The sequence below is a fragment of the Chlamydotis macqueenii genome, chromosome 5 (assembly GCF_036417535.1).
Source record: "Chlamydotis macqueenii isolate bChlMac1 chromosome 5, bChlMac1.mat, whole genome shotgun sequence".
Classification (NCBI taxonomy): domain Eukaryota; kingdom Metazoa; phylum Chordata; class Aves; order Otidiformes; family Otididae; genus Chlamydotis; species Chlamydotis macqueenii.
The window spans coordinates 28,492,870-28,517,637 of NC_141560.1; the positions used below are offsets into that span (position 1 = coordinate 28,492,870).

The window sequence follows — 24,768 nt, forward strand, 5'->3', positions numbered from 1 at the left end:
TGGTGTGACAGCTGCCCTCCGTCGCCTCAGTAACATGCTAAGTTAAATTTGATCCTTTTAAACATCTGCAGTGTGAGCAGCACGTGCCGTCACATGTGCAGGTCCTCTGAGAGATGGATGGCATTTCCCGAATCACCTGCTGACAGATAGGTGTCTTGGTGACTCAGCTCTCATGACCCGCTGCCGCTCATCAGGGAGAGTTTTGCCACTTCCGTTCTAATTAACTAAGCCAGCAAGGCACGTGTTTGAGCTGATCTTTCTTCTCTGCTTTATGGATGCTTTATGTCAGTGCCCTTCTTTCTTCCACTTCCTTAGAAGGCAGAGAGCTACAGGGTGGATTTGCCTTGGAGTCACTGTAATCAGTGACGTGCTGCACTGAACGCAGGCACTGCAGAAGAGCTGTGAAAGGAAAGATCCAAACCCTGAAGTGGGAGAGGATCTCACTTTGGAGGAGGAAAAAGCAGATGCCAGTGTGGAATTGCCTTGGGGCAACCAGACAAACCCTGGTTTGGACAGTAACTGTATGACGTTACCCACAACGTCTGTGAGAACCCAGGAAAACTTCTCATTGAGGGCCAGGGTCGGGGGCAGAAACACAGAAACTTGCAGAAACTCTGAGCAATGGGGGAAGGCAACTGTCAGGCAACCGAAGCAGATCCAGGCAGAGAGATACAGATGAAGACATTGCCTGAAATCGCTGTCCTCAAAGCGAAATTACTCTGGGATCAAGCCAGTGCAATTTCTAGCTGGATGTACTGGATTTCAGCGCAAATGGGTGTGCCACGCAGATGTTTTGTTTTTTTTTTTATTTTAGTGTTTTTGCTCAGAAAGCGAAGTGTTTCGTGTGGTAACTTGCAAAGACAAACTCCTGTTCTCGGGTTTGGAAGGAAGATGCTTTTCCATGCCTTTCAGGGAGAGTCCCTGACAGAACATGCTGAGGAGAAGGCAGGGCTTTCTGGTGGGCTGAGGAGCAGCCAGGAGGATCATCTTTCTGTCCTCACACTCTTTTCTTCCTTTAGGGGTGCCTGGCTGCTGCAGGAGCAGGGCGAAAGGCTGCTGTGGTGGCTCCCATGGAAGGCTGCAGCAGCGGAGCTGTGCCAGTGCCAGCGCCGAGCCGCCCGTTTGGCCTGGACTGTGGTTTCCTGGAGAATCACCCAGGCCAAAGCAAACACGGCACACACCTGACGGGTCTTACGAAAGCATTTGTCACTTCCCTAACGCAGGCAGGCAGTGTCCTCCGCTGCTCTTGGGTCCAAGCTGGGACCAAGCTGCCTGGCCGGGGCAGGGATGCTCCCATGGCTCACTGCACTGAGGTGTCCCCAGGGAGGTGAGGGAAAAATCCCACACCGCACAATAAGGCATATAATGTGCCTTAGGCCATTTTCTGGTTAATACCAATTTCCCTAGGGTTCTTCTCACCCACTTTCATAGCAATGATTCAAATGGAAACACTGTCAGGGCCTGATTGCCACTGAGCGTACAGTGTCAAGAGGGCCACACGCTGATCAGTGACACTCAGTTGTATACCCTGTCCTAGTCCCATTTAACCCCCCTGTAGCACTCTGCTGCTCTGAAGCACTGCAGAAGCAGAAGTTTTGTCCATGAGCTGAGAAGCCTTCCCAAAATCCAAGTGTAACTTGGGGTTTTCCCCACTCCTGATCATCTGCCCAGAGGAGGAAGCGCTTGGGGATGTTTCCAGCAAGCCTGCAGGACTGGGGTGGAAAACATATACATCTAGAAGTCAGATTCGTTAGTTAGGAACAAAGGATGAAAAACAAGCTCACAGGAACTGTGGGATGGACCAGCCGCACTTCTCATGTGAATGAAAAAAAGGCACATTCCTCCCATTTTTTCAGCCAGCTTTGCCTTGCAGCTGAACACAGCAAGACACCTACATGATGACAGAACATCTCCCTGAGCACATTTTCCCTCCCTTCTTTTTTTTCCATGTTTTTCAATTTGATTGTTTGTCCTTTTTTTTTTTTTGTTTTCTGATTGGTTGTATGTGGCAACAGCTGCGTTAGGAGGAAAGCATTGCTCTGGCCTCAGCATCCACTGGTTCAGCTTACTCAGCTTCTCCTCGGGGATTTCTAGAGGAAGGCAATCAACACTGTGGCTAAACCAGCTTCCCTTCAGCAGCCGGTAAATAATCTCTGACCTCCAGAAGAGGAGCAAATGCACAGCATCGGGCTGTGCCTTTCACGCAGTCCACGGTAATGCCTGGTCCCCATCCTGCTGATAGCAAGGGGAGGAGGAGCAAGGGTTGGGGTCTGATGTGTCCATGGCCCCTAATTCTCCAGGCCCTGTAGCTGACTCATCAGGTTTGAGGGGAATCCCTCCCTCCTCCTCTTACCAGAAGGGTCTCCTGGGGAAGTGAGTCTGCAGCGACTGTCATGAATGGAGCGGCACCCAGCGCTCCCTCTGGCTGGGAAGCTGGCGTGCTCTCTCCTTTCCTTGCTCAGAGGACACTGTGTGCTTGTGTAATCACAAAGCCACTGTGTTTTAGGAAGAAGAAAATAGGAAGGAAACTGTGCAAGACAGGGGTTTCCCGAACTGCAACACTGTCTTTATACATGGTACTTTTGAATGGAGGAGAAGTCTGGGAACAGGGAAACCAGGAGGGGCTTTTGGTACCTTTACTTCTCCTTGCTGAGCCAGTAACTGAGATCCCAGTTGAAGCTGTGGCAGTTTCCACACCCCAGACAGCCCACGGCAATCACCTGGCAGGCCTACGCAGGCAGGACACTGTAAGCTGCGAGACGCACACAAAGCACAGAAACGTCCTCCTGCCTCGTTTACTTGTGGACCTGCTGACACTACAGAACGCTGCTGGCAGGGCTAGGACTGGCGCGTGACCCTGGGGAAGATGGGACTGACCCATGAGCTCCATCCACACCCACGCCCTGCCAGCCTGCAGCTGCACCCCAGCAGCGAGCATTGTACCCACCAGTCCTTCCCAGCATCTCCCATTCCACCGTGCCGCAAGGCAGCTGGGATAGTTGGGTGCCATCCCATCCCAGGTCCCTGGGTGGGGATTGGGAGCGTGTCATGCTCCATGGCATGGAGGGGAGCGTTGGGTGGGGTGCATGTGTGCCCGGGCACAGATGAGCTGCACCATCCCCACACAGCCTGCAACACCTCGCCACTCGCATCGTCTGACTCTAATTTGTCTTTTAATTTGGTCCTAGCAGGCCTTTTTACAAAGCTTGCAGAAGAGGCCAGCCCCCAGATTTAAGCATTCAGCTTAGATGCAGGAGCTAACCCAGCAGGGAACTTCGCTGTGAAGCCGTTATCTGTATTGTAGTACTTTTGAGCACAATTAGGTTTGACCTACAGCCCCTTGGTGGAGAGATGCCTCTGCCCATCTGACCGCACGAGATAAAAGCATAGACCAGACTGCTCTAGTCTTAGCAGGCAAAAACCCATTATTCATTGTTTGTTAAAAAAAAAAAAAAAGAGAAACCACATTGCCCCAGCTGCAGAGGCCACGATGATAGCTCTCTGCACTGAGCAGATACCGTTTGCCTCAGCTGCAGGAGATTCAAAGGCACCGGCAGAGAAAAATCTTCAGAGAGGGAAAGGACTCTGAAGAGGCCGTGCACAGGCATATAGATTTCTACTTTATTTACAGGATCTGCGATCAAGCTTGTTGAGTATTTGGCCAAACTGCTGCTGTGCAATTACCAAGCGTGGGAATTCCCTCCAGGGTGGAGCCCTGTGCCGTAGGTGTGGTACAAACAAAAACAAGCACAGGTTTTCACTGCTTGTTTCAGGGTGGGCCTCGGAGCAGCTGGGGGTGGGGAAAATTGCCTTGAAATTTTTCCACTGTTTACTGTGTAGTAGAAGAGTAATTAATTGCTATGTGCATGGAAGTTGGAGGGGGCAGGACTAGGACAAAGCACAGATTTGACAAATTTCAAACTATCCTTGTCCTAATAATGTATAACTTACTTCCTGCAGAATTTGTCATTTTTGTCTCCAAAAAAGAACACTGATCCCTTCTCTCAGATCAAAAAGTATGCTTCTGAGCTGGGCATAAGACCTTTTAAAGACACTTGAAAACAAGGGGAGTTTATAGAATCATAGAATGGTTTGGGTTAGAAGGGACCTTCAAGGGTCATCTCGTCCAACCCCCCTGCAAGGAGCAGGGACATCTCCAACCAGATCAGGTTGCTCAGAGCCCCATCCAACCTGGTCTGGAATGTTTCCAGAGATGGGGCATCCACCACCTCTCTGGGCAACCTGTTCCAGTGCTTCACAACTCTCATCGTAAAAAATGTCTTCCTTATCTCTAGTCTAAATCTGCCCTCTTTTAATTTAAAACCATCACTCCTTATAGAGGTTGGTTGGTTTGCATGAGACTGCTTTCTAAACATATTAAAAAATGACTGGAATAACCATAACTTATGATGAAGAAGAGGAAAGAAAGAAGGGTGGCCCTATTTCTCACTGTTAACGGTGGCAGAGGGTTCCTCCAAAGCCACCCAAGGTGTAACGCTGTCACTGCACAGGAGCGAGCTGACCACCATCCCCTGCAAAACGGCCGGCAGCAGGGTTAGCAGGCAGCACGCAGAGCCTGGCGGAGACCCATCTGCCCAGTTGCTATCATTGGCGAGACTGCACCACGCGAGGATATTTTTAATCAAAATTTTAAGCACAGATCCAGCTGAAAGAAGCCAAGCAGGTTTTGCTGCAACTATATTTAATCGCTGTTCTGAATCCTCTCGCACAGCCCGTGGCACAAGGCTCGCAAGAACACAGTGGTGCTTGGGCTGGCTTCCTCTCTAGCTCGGCTATCCTGGCATGACCCTGTTTACTGGAGACAGCACTGTTTTCTTTCCCAGCTCTAAAAATCAACAGATGTGCAAAATTGAGCGCTCAGGTTTTGTTCACAGTTATTGCAAATACTCAAGTTGCATTAAATGTATATCTTTCAGCATAAGTGTACTTTAAGAGTTTTTGCTTTATTTTATTTATTTTAAACAAAACTTCTGCAGGCAAATCAGAGGCAGAACATTATGGAAGAGCAGGCAACAACATATAAGCCAGCACAGCTAACCTGCCTCAGCAACTCCACGGTGTTTGTCAAGAGCGGAGGGAGGGAGCTGGAGCCTCTCACCAGCAGGAACAATTCCAGGCAGTAACCACAGCTCTTAAATCCAGCCCTTACAACCACCTGTTTTACGCAAACCTGAAAGGCACACATGCGTAAAGAGTTTCACACGCTTTGTATGGCTGTGAATGACTGAGGTACCTGCGGAGGGGCTGAAGTACAGTCTGGAGGATCGCACTTTCACTGCTGGAGAGCGCCATGAGCTAGTGACGTGTGTGAAGTTGGCAAAGAGCAATTGTTTATTCTCCTAGGTAACAATCCATCCCAAAACGGTTTAAAACACCACCAAAATATAACCACGGCAACCTGCAGTATGTGACACAACCCAATCGAGGAGTGTGCTTTTTGCACTCTGATAAGATGATAAAACATCAGCCTGTGCTAAACTGGGGCCTACCATCCCTGTTTCCACACGGTCTTACCCTCTCCCTTCTACAAGCACGGGAGCTCATGCAACTGCGTGGTGAGCCAGTTTGCTGAGCCAGACCAAAGTGACTCCTGCAGCGAAAAAGGGAAAAGTGCTGGCCCAAACGGACTCCCTGAACTGGGTCAGCTTGCGATCACATGGGTGCCGTTGCTGCCACAAGGGATGGCGTGGGACCACTCAGTGACTGAAGGCAGCGTTTTCTGACTCAGACATGGTAAAGATGCTCTGAACGCACGTTCTTACCTGTTCACACCAAGAGCCAAACGTCGCACACCCGAGCTGAAACAAGCCCCTTTGCCCGCTCTGCTCGTGGGGCACGCCTTGGCCTTGCCAGCCCTTTGGAAAGCTCCACACTCCCAGCAGAGCTGGATTACAGCATGTATCTATCCACACACGCTGATTCTTGTTACAAAGCACAGGTGTTCATGTACTGTGATGGTATGTGTTTCTATTTGCTACTGAAGTGGGAAGAAATCACATACACATTGTTATCTGCATTTGAAATAAGGCCTGTAACATCATTTTGCAAATGTGCTTCATCAACAGAAGCTGTTTCTCAATCATCCTCCTCTGAATGCATTGCACTTGCTTTCATTTGTCGATAGGTCTAGCATCAGAGAGCAGAAAAATCCATTTTATCCTCTTTTTATCTATTAACAACTAAATCCCTCTCTTAAAATTGAAGTGGAAGGATCTTTGCTCCTTCATTCCTGTAATATAGACCACCTGTAGTGCTACTCAGCACTAATTCTTTTTGTCATCTTCCTTTTCTGGACAACCTTATGCCCTTTTTCAAACCATCAAAACCTTCATCTGGATGCCAAGGCATTCACAGCGTCTGGGTTTTTTTCTTCACCTCCAGACTTATTTTGCAGCCCACCTCTGTAACTCTTGCCTTTGAATGTATGGGCCATCACGGCACTTAGGCAGATGTCCCCTGCTGAACTACCTACACAAGAGCTCAGCTCTGTTTCTTGACTTGGAGTGAGAAAGCTGTAGGTGTCAGTACAAAGTACTCAAAGTAGGAAAAAAAGTTTTAAAAAAATACTTCCTGATGAGTACTGTTGTCACTCAAGGGATATAACTATTTTTTACACTTACAAAGTTAATTTTACACTATTTTATACTTTATTTACTTGGTTTGTTACTAGGTAAGAGAGGTTGGTAATGGAAACTTCTCCTGGAGATAAGAACAGGGAATATCATCACCTAATCCTCTAACAAGTATTCAACAAATGTCTCATGTGCGCAAACACCCACGAGGCAGAGCAACTGGGAGCTACAGGCTGAGAAATCCACTGGAGCCTGAGGGTTCAGGCAACTTGCCACTACCCTGCAACAAGTCGGGCAGCCTTCCTGGTCATCACTGAAAACCCTTGTTTCTCTCCTATCCCTTCTGCTAACAGCCTCGACAGCAGCAGCCCTCCAGCTTTCTTACAGGCACATCCTGTTACCAGTGAGTAACCAAGCTAACCTGGTAGCCTATTTTCAGGTTCACCACATCCTTAGGTGAGAAATGTTGTTCTTTTTTTTTTTTCTGTCAGCCAGGCGTTTCCAAATACCGTTAACTGAAACCAGGTTAACATTCAATGCAAATAAATTTCTTCACAACACCCTAAAGGTATGCACAGCTACAAGTGGTTTAAGGGACACAGATGGAAAAAGGAACAAAAGAAATGCTGCCCATCCCACTTGTGCAAAAACCCAGTCCAAGGCAGCTGTCCCCTTTGGCAGTCAACTTGTTGCAGGTTTTCTTGACACCTTGTTGGAAGTCCTACCTTCCTAAACGCCCTAAAGCTGCACTGCCCAGAGAGATGCCCTGCCTGGCCGGTCATGCCAGCCTCCAGTTGTATTCCAGAAAGGCGGGTTTGATGGATTCAGCGAAGGGATATCCTCCCTCTCCCTGAGGAAAATATTTGCTCACAGGGGAGGATTTTGACTGCCTCTCCTACCAGATGCACCACTAGTCTAACCAGACCACGCTTATGGATCCTGTCCTGCACTGCCCCCTGTGCTGGTACTGCCATTGCAGGACCAGGATCAAGGTCAAATCAGTGTCCAAACTGAGTTAATGCCGCTTTTATTTGCTGACAGGGACAAATACCACTTTGGTGGTCCCGGTGTCATCATGTAGGTTTAAGTCAAAGAGCAGTCAAGGGGATAATGAGCTATGGATACCCCTATTCTGTTGGTGATGCAGGCTGTGGTTTCCACAGCAGCTTAAACCAGAGGCAGTGCAACCCCATTTCCCTCCTCCCTCCTTTACGCCAGCACTATGGCCAATTTGATCCTACAGTGAGCCAATTCAGGTCACTAGTCCAACAGAGAACTGAACCAAACAAAAATGTTTTCCACCAGTTTAGTAAACAGAATGGCTCATTACAAATGTAAATGAGCACCAGTGCTGGCTGAAGGAAGAGGGCGGACATAGCTGGGATCAAAACAGGGAGGAGAGTGAGCATACCTGCAAATGTTGCAGCAACATCAGATATTACTGAAAGGCATCCCTATTCCTGACCAAGCAATCCCAGTCTATTCACAATCATGCCATTTTTTTCCATCCACAACCACCAAATCTCTCTAACTTGAGAGATAGTTGCTTTCTAGTCTAAGAATCCCATAAAGGGTTAAATACCTTATGTTCACAACTTTCTGCGCCACTGGGTGTCACAAGAGGCGGTTTTCTGGGAGAGAAAACAAACAGATATAATTGCTGGCAAAAAAAAAAAATAAAAAAAAAATCACAGCTTGACTTGTGTGTTCTAATCTGCACTGCATATTACGCCACCGAGGCCTTAGCTAGGAAACTTTATTCCAGAGGCTTCTGTTTCAATGTATGCATCAGCTGTGCCACAATGAGTTGCGCAGCAAGGCCGTGTACTGCATCTGCAGCTTCTAAAAAGGACCAGGAGAAAAATACTAACCCAAAAAATGCAAGCACACACTTCTTTGTAGAGGACTCAATTCTGCCAAAGACAGTTTGCTGGATTTTGATTTAGTGATTTGCTGGGACTATTTATTCAGCAGGTTTACAGTCAAGTTCGTTACAGTTCCCCTATTTAACACTGTAGAACACAATTTTAATATATGATGGTGAGACAGGTAAGACTACTACTAGAGAAAATATTACTATGCTAAGAAAAGCTTGATGAACAGCAGCAAATACTGCTAGTAACTGAGATTTTTGACAAGTCATTGAAGTAATGCAAGTTTATCTATATAGACATAGTACAAAGGACAGGAGAAAGTTTTTTTGGTTTTGTTTTTTTTTTTTTTTTCCTAAATGTGAGAATCATGATAAACAAACAAAATCCTGACACTATTTTAAGCAGCTTTGCATAAGCATGTGATGATCCTTGTTTTAGTTTGGGCATAAGAGGTTTAAGTTCACTGTTCCAACAGATCCTGAACTACAGGATGTCTTGCATTGTTTCCAAATAGTTTGGGTTATAGCAAAACAAGAGAACAGAACAAATTGTTACTAGCAAAAACTGGCTGGAACAGCTTATGACAATTTAAGAACTTCCCATCTGAAAAAAAAAAAAAAATCACCGATTACAAAACGAAAAGCAATCCCCCTACTGTTATTAACTTGGTAGTGTAGAATTTTTTCTAGAGGAATACCGTCATGGATACGCTTCACAAAACTGGATCTCATGAGCCAACAAGGCCGCTGTTTTGCAGAACTCAAAAAGCAGGCTTTGCTTCTGTGTCAGGGAAAAAAATTGGAAAGTTAATTTTTTTTTCTTCAGATGACAGCAAGCTACAAGTCTAGTTCTTTCATCTTACTTCCAACAATGTGCACTGAAGCAAAGCATTTCTTATTTGGTACATCTGGACATTGGTTTAATGAGAAACGGGACAGACAAGGTAGAGAAGAATGCAGCGTATTATTTCATTGTCATTAAAATTGCTCCACTTGAACTCCCGATCTATCTCTCTGGGCTTAGACTGTCATCACTGGAGGCTTTAAAGTGAAAAGGTACGGTCTAACATTGTGCATTACAAGTTGATTCAGTACCACACTGCGCTTAAGTAGTATCTGAAATCCTAGAGATGTTCATTACTGTCTGCTTTAACATTTTTTTTTTCTAGGATGAATACACAGACAGCTCCTGATGACCCACAGACTATTTATGTGAAGATTCCCTATTAAGCTATTTCTGTCTATAATACATGCTGTTACTGCTCCTGGGGCCCCCTTGGAGTTGGGGGCACTGCTCGTAAGAAATCCAACTGCTTTTCACAGACTCCAATAAATACTGATTTACCTAAGCTGACTGCATGTACTTGGCATTTGCATCCTTATACTCTGCACCACAAATAAAGAGCACTGGGAATGTAATGGGAGCACAGTTACAAGGCTGTGCAGAGCCAGTCCGAGTTTAGTACAGGTAACACTGATCTGGGTCTAGTACACAAATAAGACTTGATCCTATTCCTGCTTGGCTACTCATGCACTCACACTGTAACTGCATCTACTAGAGCTTTCAGCGCTGGCACAACAAACCACAAATACAGGGAGCAAGGCCAAGTCTGTTATCACTCTTGATAAGCTCTACCCAAACCAGAAGTGTTAGGATCGTATCATGCACGCTCTAGTTTCTCTGCAAGCGCCAGGTTCGGAACAGCAGGTGATACAGTTCCACACCAGCCATTTCTCCTACAGTTTGATTGCAGGTGCTCTCTGCTCCAGGCTGTGAGGAATGGGATCACGTGTATGTGCAATACATGGGGTTTTCCCATTAGGTCAGGTATCCCCATCTGCGTAGCTGCCTTATCTTAAACAACAAAAAGCTTTGATTGAAAAAGAAAAATCCCCATCATTACTATGAAAAGAGAACCATGAATTTTCACTACAGGACAAAACACTAGCAAAAACGGCATTTCAGTTGCTGCAATTTTAACTTTGCTTATTAAAAAAAAAAAAAGATCCAACATTCCCAGTTAATATATTGTAGGCATCTTATTTCATCTTCTCCGAACACAAGATGGGACGTTCTCCATGCAAAAGCCTAAGGTATGAACAAACACCCCCTGCTCTCAGAACCACCACCTGAGTAATACAATCACATACAAGCTCCAAAATTTAGAATTAAAAGTGTTGCAGGGAGTTTTAATACTAAATACTACGCCAATGCACTCTAGTCATGTGGCTCCCTGATGGGCATGTTCCTTTTAATTTGGTTGGTTCAAGAAGTCATTAGAGAAATTTTATATACGTAATTAAAGCTGATCAAGAACAAAGTATCAGCGGATTGTATTTTATGGCAGAGTAAATGATGACTCCAGTCACATAACAACCTAGAATTTGAGTAGACTTGAGTATTACGAAGAAAGGTCCTATGAAGTTTTAGAAACTCAGCTGTCACTTGGAACAACACAGACCTTTCCAAACATGCTATTAGTATTTGTTCTGCCAATTGTTGCACAAAACCACACAATTCTCAGATAACCAACCCAAAACCAGAAGCAAAGGTGGCTTGATCTTACCATCTATACTACACTGTGTGGCATAAGGGAAGCCAAAGTTTAGAGGCACTAATGGAAATTCAGGAAGCTTTGTAAAGTTAACAATTCACAGTAAATTCGAATCTCCTCAACTCGGTTATCACATAAGGTTAGCATTGCCTTTTATTAAAGCCACCACACACAGAATTGCACCTCCTTTACTACAATGAACTTGAAACATACACATTCAAGGGGCTTTAACTGTAAAGCAAAAACAATTAAGCAATCCCAGTTTTTGATGACTTATGAGGCCCTCCTCAAAGTCTCAAAAAAAAAAAAAAGCCACCAAAGAATTCTGGAGTAATTAAAGCAAATATAGGAATAGCACAGCAGAGGAAAGGTAAGGAGTGAAGTCGTATTAGCTTGGCATTCTTCCAAGAAGATGCGCGTCTATCCAACAGCTAAAAATGGCCAGTAATCTTTCCTTTCTCCTCGGTTTCTCCTCCCTCACAACGTCATCATCTCCCTTTTTGCTGCTGAGGCTGAAACCTCTTCAATTGCAGCAAAACAAAAATACATTTTTCTTCACTAATACTCAAATTTTTTTTTAGTCTTCTCTTTTCTTGTAACCCAGAACCTTTGAAGGAGCAAAGGGAATTGCTTCCCAGAGACATTCCTGTTGATGGACTTTGCCTATTGGTCCCATCCAGCCCCAAAATTGTTTCTGGCACTGCCCAAAGCCTCAAAACCAGGTAGGTGACAAACAGCCAAAATCTGTTCCCCTACATAAATGTTAGGTTCAGAGCTGTTTAATTATAGCAGATGTCTGTTAAATTCACTACCTGTACCCCAAACAAATCCATCTAAAGGAATGCACTAGGAATCGCAGCTCAAGTTTTTTTCCTTCAACTTTTGTCCTATATCCTCACAGAAACCTGAGCAAATATTAAGATCTTCCTAAATTCCCTACAGTTAAACCAGTAATGTTATAAGCCTTTCAACATCAGGGGAAAAAGAGAGTGCACATAAATGTAAGAATTATCTCAAGACACACACACCACATAACCTGATATAAAACTTTACACTAGGAGCCAAAGAGCTCAGATGAAAAATACAGTGCTGAGTATAAATTTCTCTTAAAATACAACTAAAAGGCAAGCAATCATCACAGAAACAATCAAAGTCATCAAGCATTTTGATGAGAATTTCATAGAATAGAAAGTTAAAAAAATTACATTAAAAGGAGACACCAAGTATTTCAAAAACCTCTGTTTTATTTATACAGAGTAAAATACACCATACAGTGAACATTGTTTTCCACCCATAATCTAAAGCCATTAATAAGTGTTTTCTTTTCACCAAATATCCTGGCCAGAAGCACAGACAATGGAAATGGGAATGCTAATTAGTCTCTCTCTGCCAGAGCTACAAGGTGCACATCAATCTCTGCTTCTGTAAGGATCCTGAAAAGAAAAAAAAAAAAAAAAAAAAAAAGACATCTTAAACTTAAATAGCTTAAATGATTCTTCCCCTTAAGGTCCAATATTCCAACCCAATATCTACACAAATAAGTCTTATACAATATATCTTTTCAAGCCCTGCTGCCAGGGCCACAGGCCAACATACCAGTTCTTTTTGAAAAATAAAGAAAGAATCAAAGGCACTAGAGAGCGAAGAGGTAACAAATAGTAGAAAAAGAACAGGCAATTTCTCATGAGTAATGTATTTGCAAGCTGGGACGTGGTGAGAAGAATGGGTATGGTAATTAGTATGATGTTTTCATAGCCTTCTCTCTCTGCTTGTTATCCATCCTTTCTGAAAAGGACCTAAGAGCTCTAAGTGAAGTTTGGCAGAAAGCTAGCACTGGGCTCTTCAGCAGCAGTAGAAAAGGAGTAACGCAGCTCCTACGTGCTTTCTCAAAAATGCAATGCTATTCTGTTGTCCTAAACACACACCACAAAATGGAAAACCACCCATCATCACCATGTCAACTTTAAACACATCAGGAAGGGCTCAAAAGACTGCATCTGTAGGACCCAAAGGTTTGAAGCCTCTCTCCAATCTCCACTTACCAAGTAGCTAGACTAAAGCAGCAGAGGACTTTTCTTCCCCACTTAGCTATTATTCTTTTTTTTCTTTTTAATTAAAAAAAGGCAATGAAAGACTAAGGCAGAAATAACTGAACTCCTCTGCAGCAAGTCAGACTTACCTAAATTTTAGGTAAGACACACCTAGAGGGTCCTTTTGCATTAACAAAAAAGCCCCAAAACTTATTCTCCCACATTTCATGCATACTCCCACAGCTGTACACTGCATTGTGAGAAGGTTGCCAAGTACACTGTATCTGATGTGAGGTACAGCCCTCAGCAGGAAGATTTCCAGATGTTGTCTCGATAGACTGACCAAGTAACCTGGCTGCACACAGTGCGCTGCACTCAGATTCACGCAATAACGGGAGAGGGAGGACATTGCAGATGTCGTGCTTTCATGCTTGGTAGGAACGCAGTCTACTCAGAAAGTAAAAGTTCAGCCAGTTACAAATTCCTTCAGTGATTTTTAAAATCAGGATCTTTTAATTTTGTCAAATTTCAGTAGAATATTTAAAAGAATACAAATTCATAATCTATTAACTACATACTGGAGATGCTAAAAACTGCCACAATTAGAAGATGAGCAAGAGTAATTTAAAGATCCCACTTAGAAAAGGATTTTAAAAATTAAGGGACTTGCAAAATTTTCCCTAACATAAACCAGACTTTACTGCATTAGTTGTCATTACTACAATTTGGAAGCAGACTCCAGATGCTAGTACAAAGAAAAATTTTTATTATTTCAAATATGAAAAATCATCTAGACCTGATGTAACTAACTTTTAATAATCACATAAAGCAATACCTTTTTAAGAAACAAAAGAAAACACTTTTCTCTACTGGATCCCTTAACCATGTCAAACATTTTAAAACTGTGTTATTATGTTTATTATTTTTTAAACAATGTCTTTTACCCCTCTACATTTTGAAAAGTTACATGTAAAAAAACACCTCCAAACCTTCAACTTCTGACATTTATCTCTTTTTTCTCAATTTGCCATTACATAAGAAGTTAACACTAATTGCACACATAACCAGCGAAACACACCAGGTTTTATCACTGCTGGTCACTTACCTGAATTTAGGATTTTCCACCGTAACTACACCAACTTCTATTTCTGAAGGTTTGAAATCAATGGATAGTACAGTAGACAGGCATGTTATTGCTGTCTGAAAGATGACAAAAAACCTTATCATTAAACAGAAAGCACTAAGGCTTTTTTTTTTTTTTTTTAATAGACACAGCATTAACAACTACTCTTCCTTCTAGTTATTTCCTTCCACCTGAAAACTTCAGCTGAAAAGTTTCAAAGTTTCCCCTTGTTACAGAATACAGTCCCTCTCTGGTCCTCTCCCTAAAAAGCCCAATCTACAACAACCAAAGGGACATGTCATTTTCATAGCAGAAAAAAAAAAACCACAACAAGACCAAAACCTTTTATCACGCAAAGATTAAAACGCCAGGTCCCAAGGACAGAACATGTTTCATTAGTGGTAAACAAGAGAGATATCATCATTACAGTCCAAGATTACTCAAAGCACACGTCACTTGCGTAGCTTCCATTTTGCCTTTTCTTCTGGTAACATTGACTGATTTTAAAGTTGCATTTAATCATGGCTTAACTTATTTTTTTCCCCACCCTAATAATCTGTTTTACGAGGTCTTCTTTGCAACCTCACTCACACTTAAACCTGCAGTAGGGTCATAAGAACGCTAAAGATGTATTCCCAAAAAGATGACTGAGCACAAAGAGAAGTTCCATAAAACAGCTATGTAGCTAGATGCTTATCAAATCAGTTATTCTAACATGGTGGCTTTTAATTCTGAACAAAAATGTGTTAGGAAGTGTAGAACACCGGACAAGACTTTTCTAAAGGTTATTTGCAATGTGTTGATAATACATTGATTCTACAGTAATTCTATGAGACTATATAGATGTCTTATCAGAAGACTTCCAAGCTGTAAAAAAACCAAACCAAACAACTAAAAAACCCAAACCAAAAAAGCAAACAAAATTCTTATTCTAGGAGCATTACCTCTAATACACCACAAGCTTTCAAAAAACCAAACAAAACCAAAAAACAAACAAACAAAAGCAGAGAGAGTGTGTGTGTAGAACATTATAGAAACCATGATTCTTGGTTCTGCTTGACAGACTTGCTTTTCCCTGTTACTGTCAACTTCTAGAATAACAGTGTTTGATCTACATTCACAATTTCAGGATTTTTATAAAGACAACAAAAAGGTACAGAAACGCATCCAGGATTTGACTGGCAGATTAATTGCCAATTAAGTATTTGCAACATACTACGGAAGTTTTGTGAATTAAAACCGAGAATATGAAGACTGTTTCATCTACCTCCAGCTGCTCACTTAGGAGACACGCACAGTATAATCAAGCAGTGATAGAAAAATAATCAGCCAGGATAAAAAAGGATTTTTGAGGAAACTTCAAATACATTCAATTTCAGTATGCTATGATTATTTAACCCTCTCAGGATCTTGTCTTTAAAGAAATCACATATTAAGGAAATCAGTACTTATATACATATAAAACTTCTGAGTTTATGCTGACAAACTTTCCATTTAAATGGTACTTTCACAGTAATACACACTTCAGAAGAAATTTAGCTGAAGATCTGAATCTGCATAGCACTCCCAGGGATCTTAATAAAATACTCTGTTTAATCTTACAGGGGAGCCAGCTGCTTAGGTTATTATTCCTCATTTCAACCGCTGATCTCGTGATACAGGAAACCTAACATTGTGAGAGAATAAGGCCTGGCAGAAACAGGTGGGCCACGGAAGAGGACTGTTTAGACAGATCTCTGCAGTGTAAGTGAAAAAGTACAGATTATTTATAAAATAAGTTAATTGACCTATTTTATAAGTAGGATACATTTTTATAATGGGACTTGAACAACAGTTTTCACAGTAGGCATAACAACTGGTGTTGTACTAAACCGACAAGACAGCACTACCCTGTCCTGTTTGAAAAGCTTTCTAACACAAAGATTGTAGAGTTGGATACAATACAATACAATAGAGTTGTATCCAGAATCAAGCCAACCACCTGGTGTAGTAACCAACCACCAGCTACAGTGGGAGTGCTACAATTATATATGCTGCTTCAGCTAATGTAAAGCAGAAAAGCAGATTAGATTACTATTAAAACATTTGCAAAACAGCTTCAAAAGATTTTCTGGTTGGAATAGCTATACTTGCTCTGGCAGCAATACAGAACTGTAAGAAAACAGGAAATGCCTAACTGTATTCCTCCATATCGCAAGCCTACATACAGCATATTCATTAAAAATACTTTAACACATCTTTTTTTCCTTCTGTTGGCCTACCTCCACTGTTTGTTCGTATGTCCAATCAAATTTCTTCTTTACTTTCTTTTCAAGAAAACTGGTTGACTCTGTCTGTTTAACTCCTGCAGCTGTGGCCTTGAATCCACAATAGTAACCTGCTGGATCACACTTGTATACCTGAGGGCCGTGTTCTTCATCAATACCAATCAAAATCATACCTTGAAGAGAAAATTTGTTAATTTATTTCTTTCCCTATTTTTAGCAACTTCATTCAACTGAAGAACAGAGCAGATACTCCCCTCTCATGAAACACGTGCACGCACAGCAGTACATTTTCAGGAACCAGTCCAATACCTAGAGCTGTGATTTCCTCTTTGTCTCTAACCTGCCAGTTCTTACCAGCTTCTCATTACCAGGTGTGCAACTCTACTGTAAACTAGATTTCTATCATTCCCAAAGAAGGGTGCTCATTAAATAAAGAAACATTTTTGCCATGCTTAATGTGTAGAGAACCACAAAGTCAGGAAACACAAAAGTTTAATCCCGATACAAAGCTAACCCAGCCAAACTTCACTTCCTGTGTATTGTATGACACTTCAGAAGTGTAAACAATAGTTCTATTAACATGTGCCTTTTAACAGAAAGCAACTTCACAAATATGTTGAAATTAATGGAAATATTAAATTATGAGCTTTAGATTTCTTGACTGTAATGCTGAAAAGCACTGCATTACATCCCTTCTCCTTTCTTTAAAGGAAAAAAAATCTGAAATTAAAATGTGAAAATATCGTAACATAAAACTGAGTCTTTGAACACCATTTGACTGAGTGCTTTCAAGCTGGACAGACTTCAAGCAACACAAACTGGTCACATCACTGAACTGCATGTGTGTTCACCCGCACTTCTAGATCTACAGTTGTACAGTCTCAAGATGCATACTAAAAATGACTCAAAAGCAATACTTGCAAAAAAAACAAACCCCAAAACAGAACAAGGTCAAGGTTTTAAATGATTTTCACTTCATACTTGTGTAACTTCTAACTAGCAGTAATAGTTGATAAACTTCTGAGCAGCTATAACGACAACAGAAAAAAAAGTTTACATCATCTATTCAAACAGAGGTTAAGGAAAACTAGGAAAAATACATTTTTATTCACGTATAAAGAAAAAAAAAAATCACTTTCCAGTACTATCAAGACATGGGAAATCCCAAGGGAAGAAAGAAACAATCATTCTTAAACATTACAAGCACACAAGCATAGGAAAATTGCCCCATCATGGAAAGTGTGGTGCAACCCTGAACGTTACTTCTTTAGCGAGAACTGCTAGTGCCTACTATGATTACGAGAAGTGATTCATCAATTCTGAAACTATTCTTCTTAAAAAGAAAAAAAAAAAAAGAAAAAAAAACACAAAACCCCAACAAACAGCCAAGCAAACAAAAAGAAACCCAGGCAGAATGTTTAATGAAAAAGTAACTGAGGAAACATTAAGTCTTTTATCTCAGTTCCCGGACAGTCCAACAGTACGGTTATAATTTGCTCACAGCCAAATGTAAGAGAAAAAACAAATCAGAACCAACCTCAGAACACAGAGATGACCAGGAACAGCTACAAAAAACAACTTTACACACATCTTTTTTAATTGAAGCTGCATTTGCTGTTATAAAATAAGACCGGTGTAGAAATGTTTGCAATATTTTTAAACATTTCTTCTCTACATTATACGTCTTGTGTTTAAGAGCAAAAATTATGCAGATTTTCTTCCTATTCATTCTACTTTGATAAAAAAGGCACAAAATCTGCACAAGCATAACTGCACTCTCCATATGTCTGTTTTAACAGTGATATTTACCCAGACACAGACACCGGTAAAAAGAGCATCTCCCATTTAAAGGCACCAGTAGGCAAACAGACTAGCCCCCAAAAATGAAGGTAAAATAGTACCACACGTGTTAAAAGAGGCTAAATCATTTACTCCAACTCAAATGCCGAACCAATGGTAAAATCACAGCTCCAGTTCAAGACTTTCAACACTGCTCTCGCGTTTGGCTGTTCATCCATCTTATTCCTTCGGTTACATATGTATCTCGCACAATTTGAAAATGAATGAGAATTTCTTACACTTGAAGTTGCACGCTTAGCGAAGAAACAGAAAAGATTAATTTCATACACTATACTTACAGCAACCAAGAGGCCTCATTTCAGCATTCTGCGTATAGACCTGAGAAATATCTGCAATCCTTTTACACAGCATATCCACAGGGATGTCATAGCCATACTTGTATTTCCAGTTAGCAGCCTCATAGCGGGCTCTCTGCACCTGGGATCTGCTGTCAGCTAGACAGAAAGAATTAATATTAATTTCACTGAACATGTACCACATTTATTCCTAGCATTGCTTGAGAATGCAAATTCCAGGCTCAACTTTAAGTTGTCTTTAAATATACATATTGGAACTAGACAAGTTCTCCAAACTCAGAACGAGTGGAACAAATCTCCTAGAGCAGTTATTTGTTTTATGTGCTGCAAGGTTGGTGAACTATATAAAAAAAAAATCTACACACTTCAGTTACTTTAAAAGATGGTGAGTTAAATACCTGTCATTCCTGTCATCACACAGCCAATATTTTCAGTAATTCTGAATAAATGAGTCACTGTGTTGGAATCCAGTAACTTGTCCTGAAGAGGAAACCAAAATAATCAAATAGAAAATTCTGTCTTTCAAGTGCAAAAAGACGACAGATGCTGGATTCTCTGCTATCTACAGAAGAGCCCAAAATAATCAACCAACAGCTAAAAATTATCTTTCTGGCTCTCCACTATTTACTGCTCTAGGCATGCAAAGGTAAAAATAGCAGAATATGGAAGATAAGAACTGCAATATTTGGAAAAGGATGACAGCTAGAGTATGACCAACATGGAAGTCCTCTTCCCTCTGAAGAAACTTTGAGAACACACATACAAAAACTTGAGCTCTTATTGCACGCCACCCTTCAAACACAAGGGTTTTCCCCCTGTGTGAACAATACATCACCACTGTGCTGAAACAGTCATGAAAATCTGTTCTGCGTGCTATTGGTATAATATTTTCTGAGTAGGAATTAAAGAAATCAGAAAACTGATTATGGACAACTTGGCCCTTACAAGCCTGAGTAGTGTATACATGCTAAAGTACAGCATGTACTAAAATACTCCGTATTTTAGCGTTACCCCTTCGCCAACGACAGAGAAAATCAATACTACAGCACTTGGTGAAGAAATGTACAGTTGAGCACTAAACGGAGCTAGAACTTGTAAGAAGCAGAACAATAAGAAGATATTAAATTCAAACAGCAATATAGGTCAATGCTAATAAATATAGTATCAATGTTGCAGTCTCACCCCCACCTTTTTTCTCATCTCCTTCCAGTCCCTCCCCACCCAAAACCGGCCTACTTACAGGTACTTTTTTCTGTGTTACGATTACTGCAGAATCTTTCCCACGAACAGCTACAGACGTAAGTCCACCTTGGTTTATAGCCTTAAAAGCATATTCTAGAAAAATACGTAAATGTTAATAAAAACCAGTGTTAGAGATAGTAGAACAATTAACTCTGACACACCTCCCCCTCCCTGCAACACAGAAGTCTCACCAAGTTCTGGCCTTTAAAAAAACTTTTATATTTGTGCCATACTTTGTGTCTTTAGGGTCTTTAGTACAATGCACATAAGGACCTTCTGATTGGAATTAAAGTCGTTGACTCTCTTCACAAAACCACTATCACTGCCTCCTTCAAATATTTCTAATAATTTGTCTTTTTGTTCAGTTAGAAAACTTAACAGCAACAGAATTTGTTTTAAAACAAGAAGCTTGTTCTGTATTTGACCAAAACGGTCCAACCTTAACCTAAAGTAACTGTAAATCCTTACAGAAGATTTTTCAACGTGCAAAAGTTTAGTATTTCACCCATTACTGCCATTGCAAGGATGTAATTTTCTTTTGTAGATTTTAACTGACACAGATGAAAACTGAAAAATGAAAATGAAAAATGATGGACCAGGCACAGAAGATTTGTTTTAACCTTACATCGCATTTTCTGATTTGATGTTCAAACACTTCAATGCTTTTATTCGCTTTTTTAAATGAAACCTATGCACATGTAAACTAAACAACATTCCTGAGATAAATACAATGGATTAAGATTTACCTGATATGATCCATGAAATAAATTTCCCTTGATTAATGGTTTCAAAAGCCTCAGGAACCACAACTTTTTAAATTGTTTATCTGGCAATATAAGATAAACATTCGTAACTTCCTAACATCTAGTTAGGAGAGGCAAGTTTCAGGCAGTAGCTAAATGCAGATGAATTTTTTGTTAGTTATGCGAATGAAACTGGAATTTAGAACATGCCTAACAGCACAGCAAATTGCTAAAACTATCAAACTGAGTAAGAAACCCAGCTGTTTTAAAAGCAGCATTCAGATCTATGGAAGAGCCTGCACAACAGGATAATAATAATAATCTGGAAATGAAAAAACAAATCTTGCAATACTATGATGTTGATGTTCAATCTGCTGAATCAGTGTTGTGGAAGGGCTGGTTGCCCTGTATTTATAGCATTGCATTTATTACTCTCAGGCATATGAGCATTTACATGCCATAAAGAATGTTCCCCCTTTCTCTCTGCTAGATGCACAGCTCTGCTCACCTCTTCAGTGATCAGCGCTAGCCTGCAGCAAAGCACAGAATCCAGGGAGACAGGAGCTAGCACTGCCTGCAAACTGGTCATGGTTGAAGCCTCAGGCCAGGGCTCTGCAACACTTGTTTATTTATGTGTATGATCATCTGAAGGGAGGGTGTAAAGAAGATGGACAGAGCCAAGCTCTTTTTAGTGGTGCCCAGTGACAGGACCAGAGGCAATGGGCACCACAGGAGGGTCTATCTGAACATCAGATGTTCACTGTGAAGGTGACTGAGCACTGGCACAGGTTGTCTGGAGAGGTTGTACAGTCTCTCTCCTTGGAGATATTCAAAAGCTGTCTGGACATGGTCCTGGACAAGCTGCTCTAGTGGCCCTGCTTGAGCAGGGGGTTGGACAGATGATCTCCTGAGGTCCCTTCCAACCTCAACCGTTCTGTGATTCTGTGACACTTATGTGTGAGCAGGAATAGGTGCCCTCACAAACTGTTTTTGCTCACAAGTACTGACAACCACGCTTGCTGGACTGCAGTCCCTTCTCACCCTGTTCCCATTACCGTCTGCATCGCTTAATAAAAGCCAAAAAGTGAAGTGGCTCTTACAGTATAACAAATACAAATTGCTAGTGGTGTTTTAAGTCTGTTTTCTGCTGGCTAAGCATTTCAGTAGTACTGCATAGGTTCTTTCAGAAAACAGCAGTCCCTTCCTGTTTCCTATCCCAACAATCAGAAATTTGACTGTAATAATTTTCTTTACCTCCCAAAATTCTACTTAGATGAAACATCACCTTTGAAGACTGGAACTAACAGGTGGCAAGATAACACTGATGCTCTGAGAGGTTTCAGCCACAGCAACAAGAAATATGTATTAAATAACTGTTACTTTTCTAATGAGATCACTTCAAAGGTATGTGAGCTTTTTGCGCTTTGGAATTAGAAGACAGATCTATGGCAAAGCACAGGCATTTCAGGACAACAGAACTACACTGGAAATCTCTGTTCAAGTACTGCCAGCTTCCAGAAAAACCTCAAGTTTTAAGGCAGCCATAAAGCAACACGTGTCCATGTCCATCCTTGAAACATGAGATTGATCTGAATATAGCGCATAGACAAGGATGTACAGGATTCAAAAAGAATGACAAAGAAAGAAAAAGAGCTAGGTTTGGATATTTGATCAAAAGCAAACATGAGTTTTCTGCCCATGCTGTGGCTAGATGCTGGCCAACAGAGACACTAGCGTGGCACCATGCCTGAGTTATCAGCCTGCCTCTGGGTAGAGTGAGCTCATACTTGCTTGAAGTTAACTATGCACACCTATGTATTTTTCTTCCTATAGCATACAGGTTCTCAAAATACCTTTACAACAGCTTCAGGCTGCCTGCAGAGACTCTCAAATACACACGCAGATACTTGCTTCTAAGACACGGGTAAAAGATACTGAGGTACTGCACATTTCCCACGCTTTAACCTAATGGTTGAATTTACCCAGGAGTCAGAAAACCAAAAACCAAAGCTGTTTCCTCTTTGCTACAGGATGCAGAAACCATTCCCAACAAATAGTAATGTGACAGAGAAACAGCCAGAAAGGTGATGCAGACCAACCAAGCCTGTGTTTTGATGGTAATGGAAGGTCAGAGCCCATGACTCTTCCATCACAGAGCCACTGATACCCTCTGTGAGGAAGCGCTGTCCCTACCACCCATATGTATAAGCCTTACTACACAAGTTGCATACAAGCCTTATACACATGCCAGGTACAAGAAAACACCCATACGTAGGTATCTAGAACAGGTAACTTTCTATGCGTATAGACACCTACACACCGGCACTTTCCTCGCTGCTCCTTGGCGAAAGGACTGCTGGAGATCGGGTCACCTGTCCACAAAGCCTATTCCACACAGCCTTCTTCCCGAGAGAAACTCAAGGCCAGACACAAAAGAAACTATTGGCTACCACAGACAATTCACACAGTCTGGTCCCAGCAACCTCCTTTCTTGGAGAACAGATGGATGTACGGACATGCCGTGAAATGCACGTGCAGTAGAGCCACAGCAGCTGGGGAAGAGCCACTGAGGTTCAGGGGAAGATGGCATCAGGGTGATGCTGCCAAAACAATTAATCTGGCCCTGCTGTGAGGATCCTCCAGGAGCACTCTGAACGAACTGTCCTGCCAGACTGAAGTTGAGTATGCTGTTATAGAATATTCTACAGAAGGAGCACCATGAGGCTCTTCTGCAGAATACGATGCAGTGTAAAAATATGAACAGAAGATTCAGTGGCCTACAGAAGAAGATGAAGCTTAACTGCAGAATGTTTGAAGAAGCCTGGAAATAAAGGATAGTTGCTACTGTCTCACAGGCCATGACGTACAGAACACCTGGCATATAGGTGTAACAAGAGAGCATGGGTTATCTCCAAAGACTTTGGCATGCAGGGTTTGAGGCAGTTCAAGTCCCATTGCAAACAGTTATTGTAGTTCTCAGATTCCAAAACACAATGCTCATAAGCTTGGCAAAGTAGACTGAAATAAACACTTTAGGGGGAACAAACTGCTTCTGGATAGCTGTCAGTTTGGTCTCCAAGCATCCAAAATCAAACACAGGGAAATCACAGGAGGTCCCTCCCCATAGCAGGGGACACTCGAGAGGGCCTACTCTGGCTCTAAGCTTCCCTTATCTCACGCGAGGACCCCTTTCCCAGGGGGTCCGTCGGTAGGACCGTGACCGGAGCCGCTCCTGGCTCCCAGCAGGCTTCTCCCCACGCACCGCGGGACCAGGCAGGGCGGGAACCGAGACTCCACAGCCACGGGAGGCACCAGGTTTCCCCCCGCTCCCCAAAGGCAGCCAGGCTCGGCGGAGGCTTTCCGAGCCGGCTGCGGCCCTGCCTGGCGGGAAGCGGCGTGGGCAGGCCGGGCCCGTGACGGGGCAATTCAGCGGCAGCATCCCCGGGGCCGGACACCCACCGACTTGGTAGAGACGGCCCTCGGGTGAGAAGATGGTGATGTGGCGGTCGAAGCCGGCGCTGGAGCCTCGGGACATGGCGGGTGCGGGGAGGGGCGGCGCGGGGCGGCCGAGGGGCTCACGGCGTGCAGGGCCCCACCGCTACCGCAGACAGGGTACCCTCCGGAGTACTTCCGGGTTACGCGCTCCGCGCAGGCGCGGAAACGCGCTCCGCGGGAGCACCGTCACGCTCCACCACCATCACTGCGCATGCACCGAGCACCGCGGTGGCGTCCCCCACCTCCCGCCCGCCGCACCTCTGCCGAGCATGCGCACTGGCGCGGCGGAGGGGCCGTGCCGCCGTGTCGCGACATGTCGCGGGCGTGGTGAGCAAAGCGCGGCCCCTTGCAGCACGGCAGCTCTCAGGCGCGTAACCGGTGGGGCTGAAGCTGCGAACGGTCCGGCTGGTCCAATGGGTGGTGATTCGTGGGAAACCTCAGGGCACGTGCGACGTCCGTTAGAGAACAGGCACGGAAATAGCAGAAAACGGGAGAAACGGACCGTGGGGGGCTGACGGACAGCCGGGAAAACAAACCCCTCTTAATTGTGCCAAATAAAATATTGCCACGTGTTCTCTTCAGTGGGTATAATTTAAAAGCAAAGAACCAGACTAACCTCAACAAAGGTGTTTCAGGTACTAATTGTTGCCGCAGCTGCATTTTAATGGGATGTTTAAAAGACAACTTTTTA

At 42.8% G+C, this 24,768-nt stretch overlaps 1 protein-coding gene and 1 long non-coding RNA gene across 2 annotated transcripts; one reads left to right on the forward strand and one right to left on the reverse strand.

Annotated features, from left to right (window-relative positions):
- Window positions 1-5,003: 5,003 nt before the first annotated feature.
- LOC147600534 (uncharacterized) lies at window positions 5,004-9,815 on the forward strand. The gene is made up of 2 exons (XR_015258770.1): window positions 5,004-5,978; window positions 9,636-9,815. It is a non-coding gene; the product is annotated as an uncharacterized LOC147600534 (long non-coding RNA).
- A 2,430-nt stretch (window positions 9,816-12,245) lies between these two features.
- PSMA6 (proteasome 20S subunit alpha 6) lies at window positions 12,246-24,220 on the reverse strand. Its single transcript, XM_086748794.1, has 7 exons — window positions 24,042-24,220; window positions 19,838-19,932; window positions 18,996-19,077; window positions 18,580-18,735; window positions 16,436-16,614; window positions 14,157-14,251; window positions 12,246-12,454 (listed from the first exon to the last, which is right to left on the reverse strand). The coding sequence occupies exons 1-7, from the start codon at window positions 24,115-24,117 to the stop codon at window positions 12,397-12,399; spliced, it is 741 nt and encodes a 246-aa protein (XP_086604920.1). The 5' UTR covers window positions 24,118-24,220; the 3' UTR covers window positions 12,246-12,396.
- Window positions 24,221-24,768: the final 548 nt, after the last annotated feature.

Bases quoted from the DNA above. Each gene is read 5' to 3' on its own strand.
- PSMA6 (XM_086748794.1), bottom strand. From the start codon at position 24,117: ATGTCCCGAGGCTCCAGCGCCGGCTTCGACCGCCACATCACCATCTTC. The intron at 18,736-18,995 runs GTATTTAACTCA...CTTTCTGTCTAG, and splicing joins TGTGATGACAGGAATGACAG to CTGACAGCAGATCCCAGGTG. The intron at 16,615-18,579 runs GTAAGTATAGTG...TTTCTCTTCAAG, and splicing joins AATGAGGCCTCTTGGTTGCT to GTATGATTTTGATTGGTATT.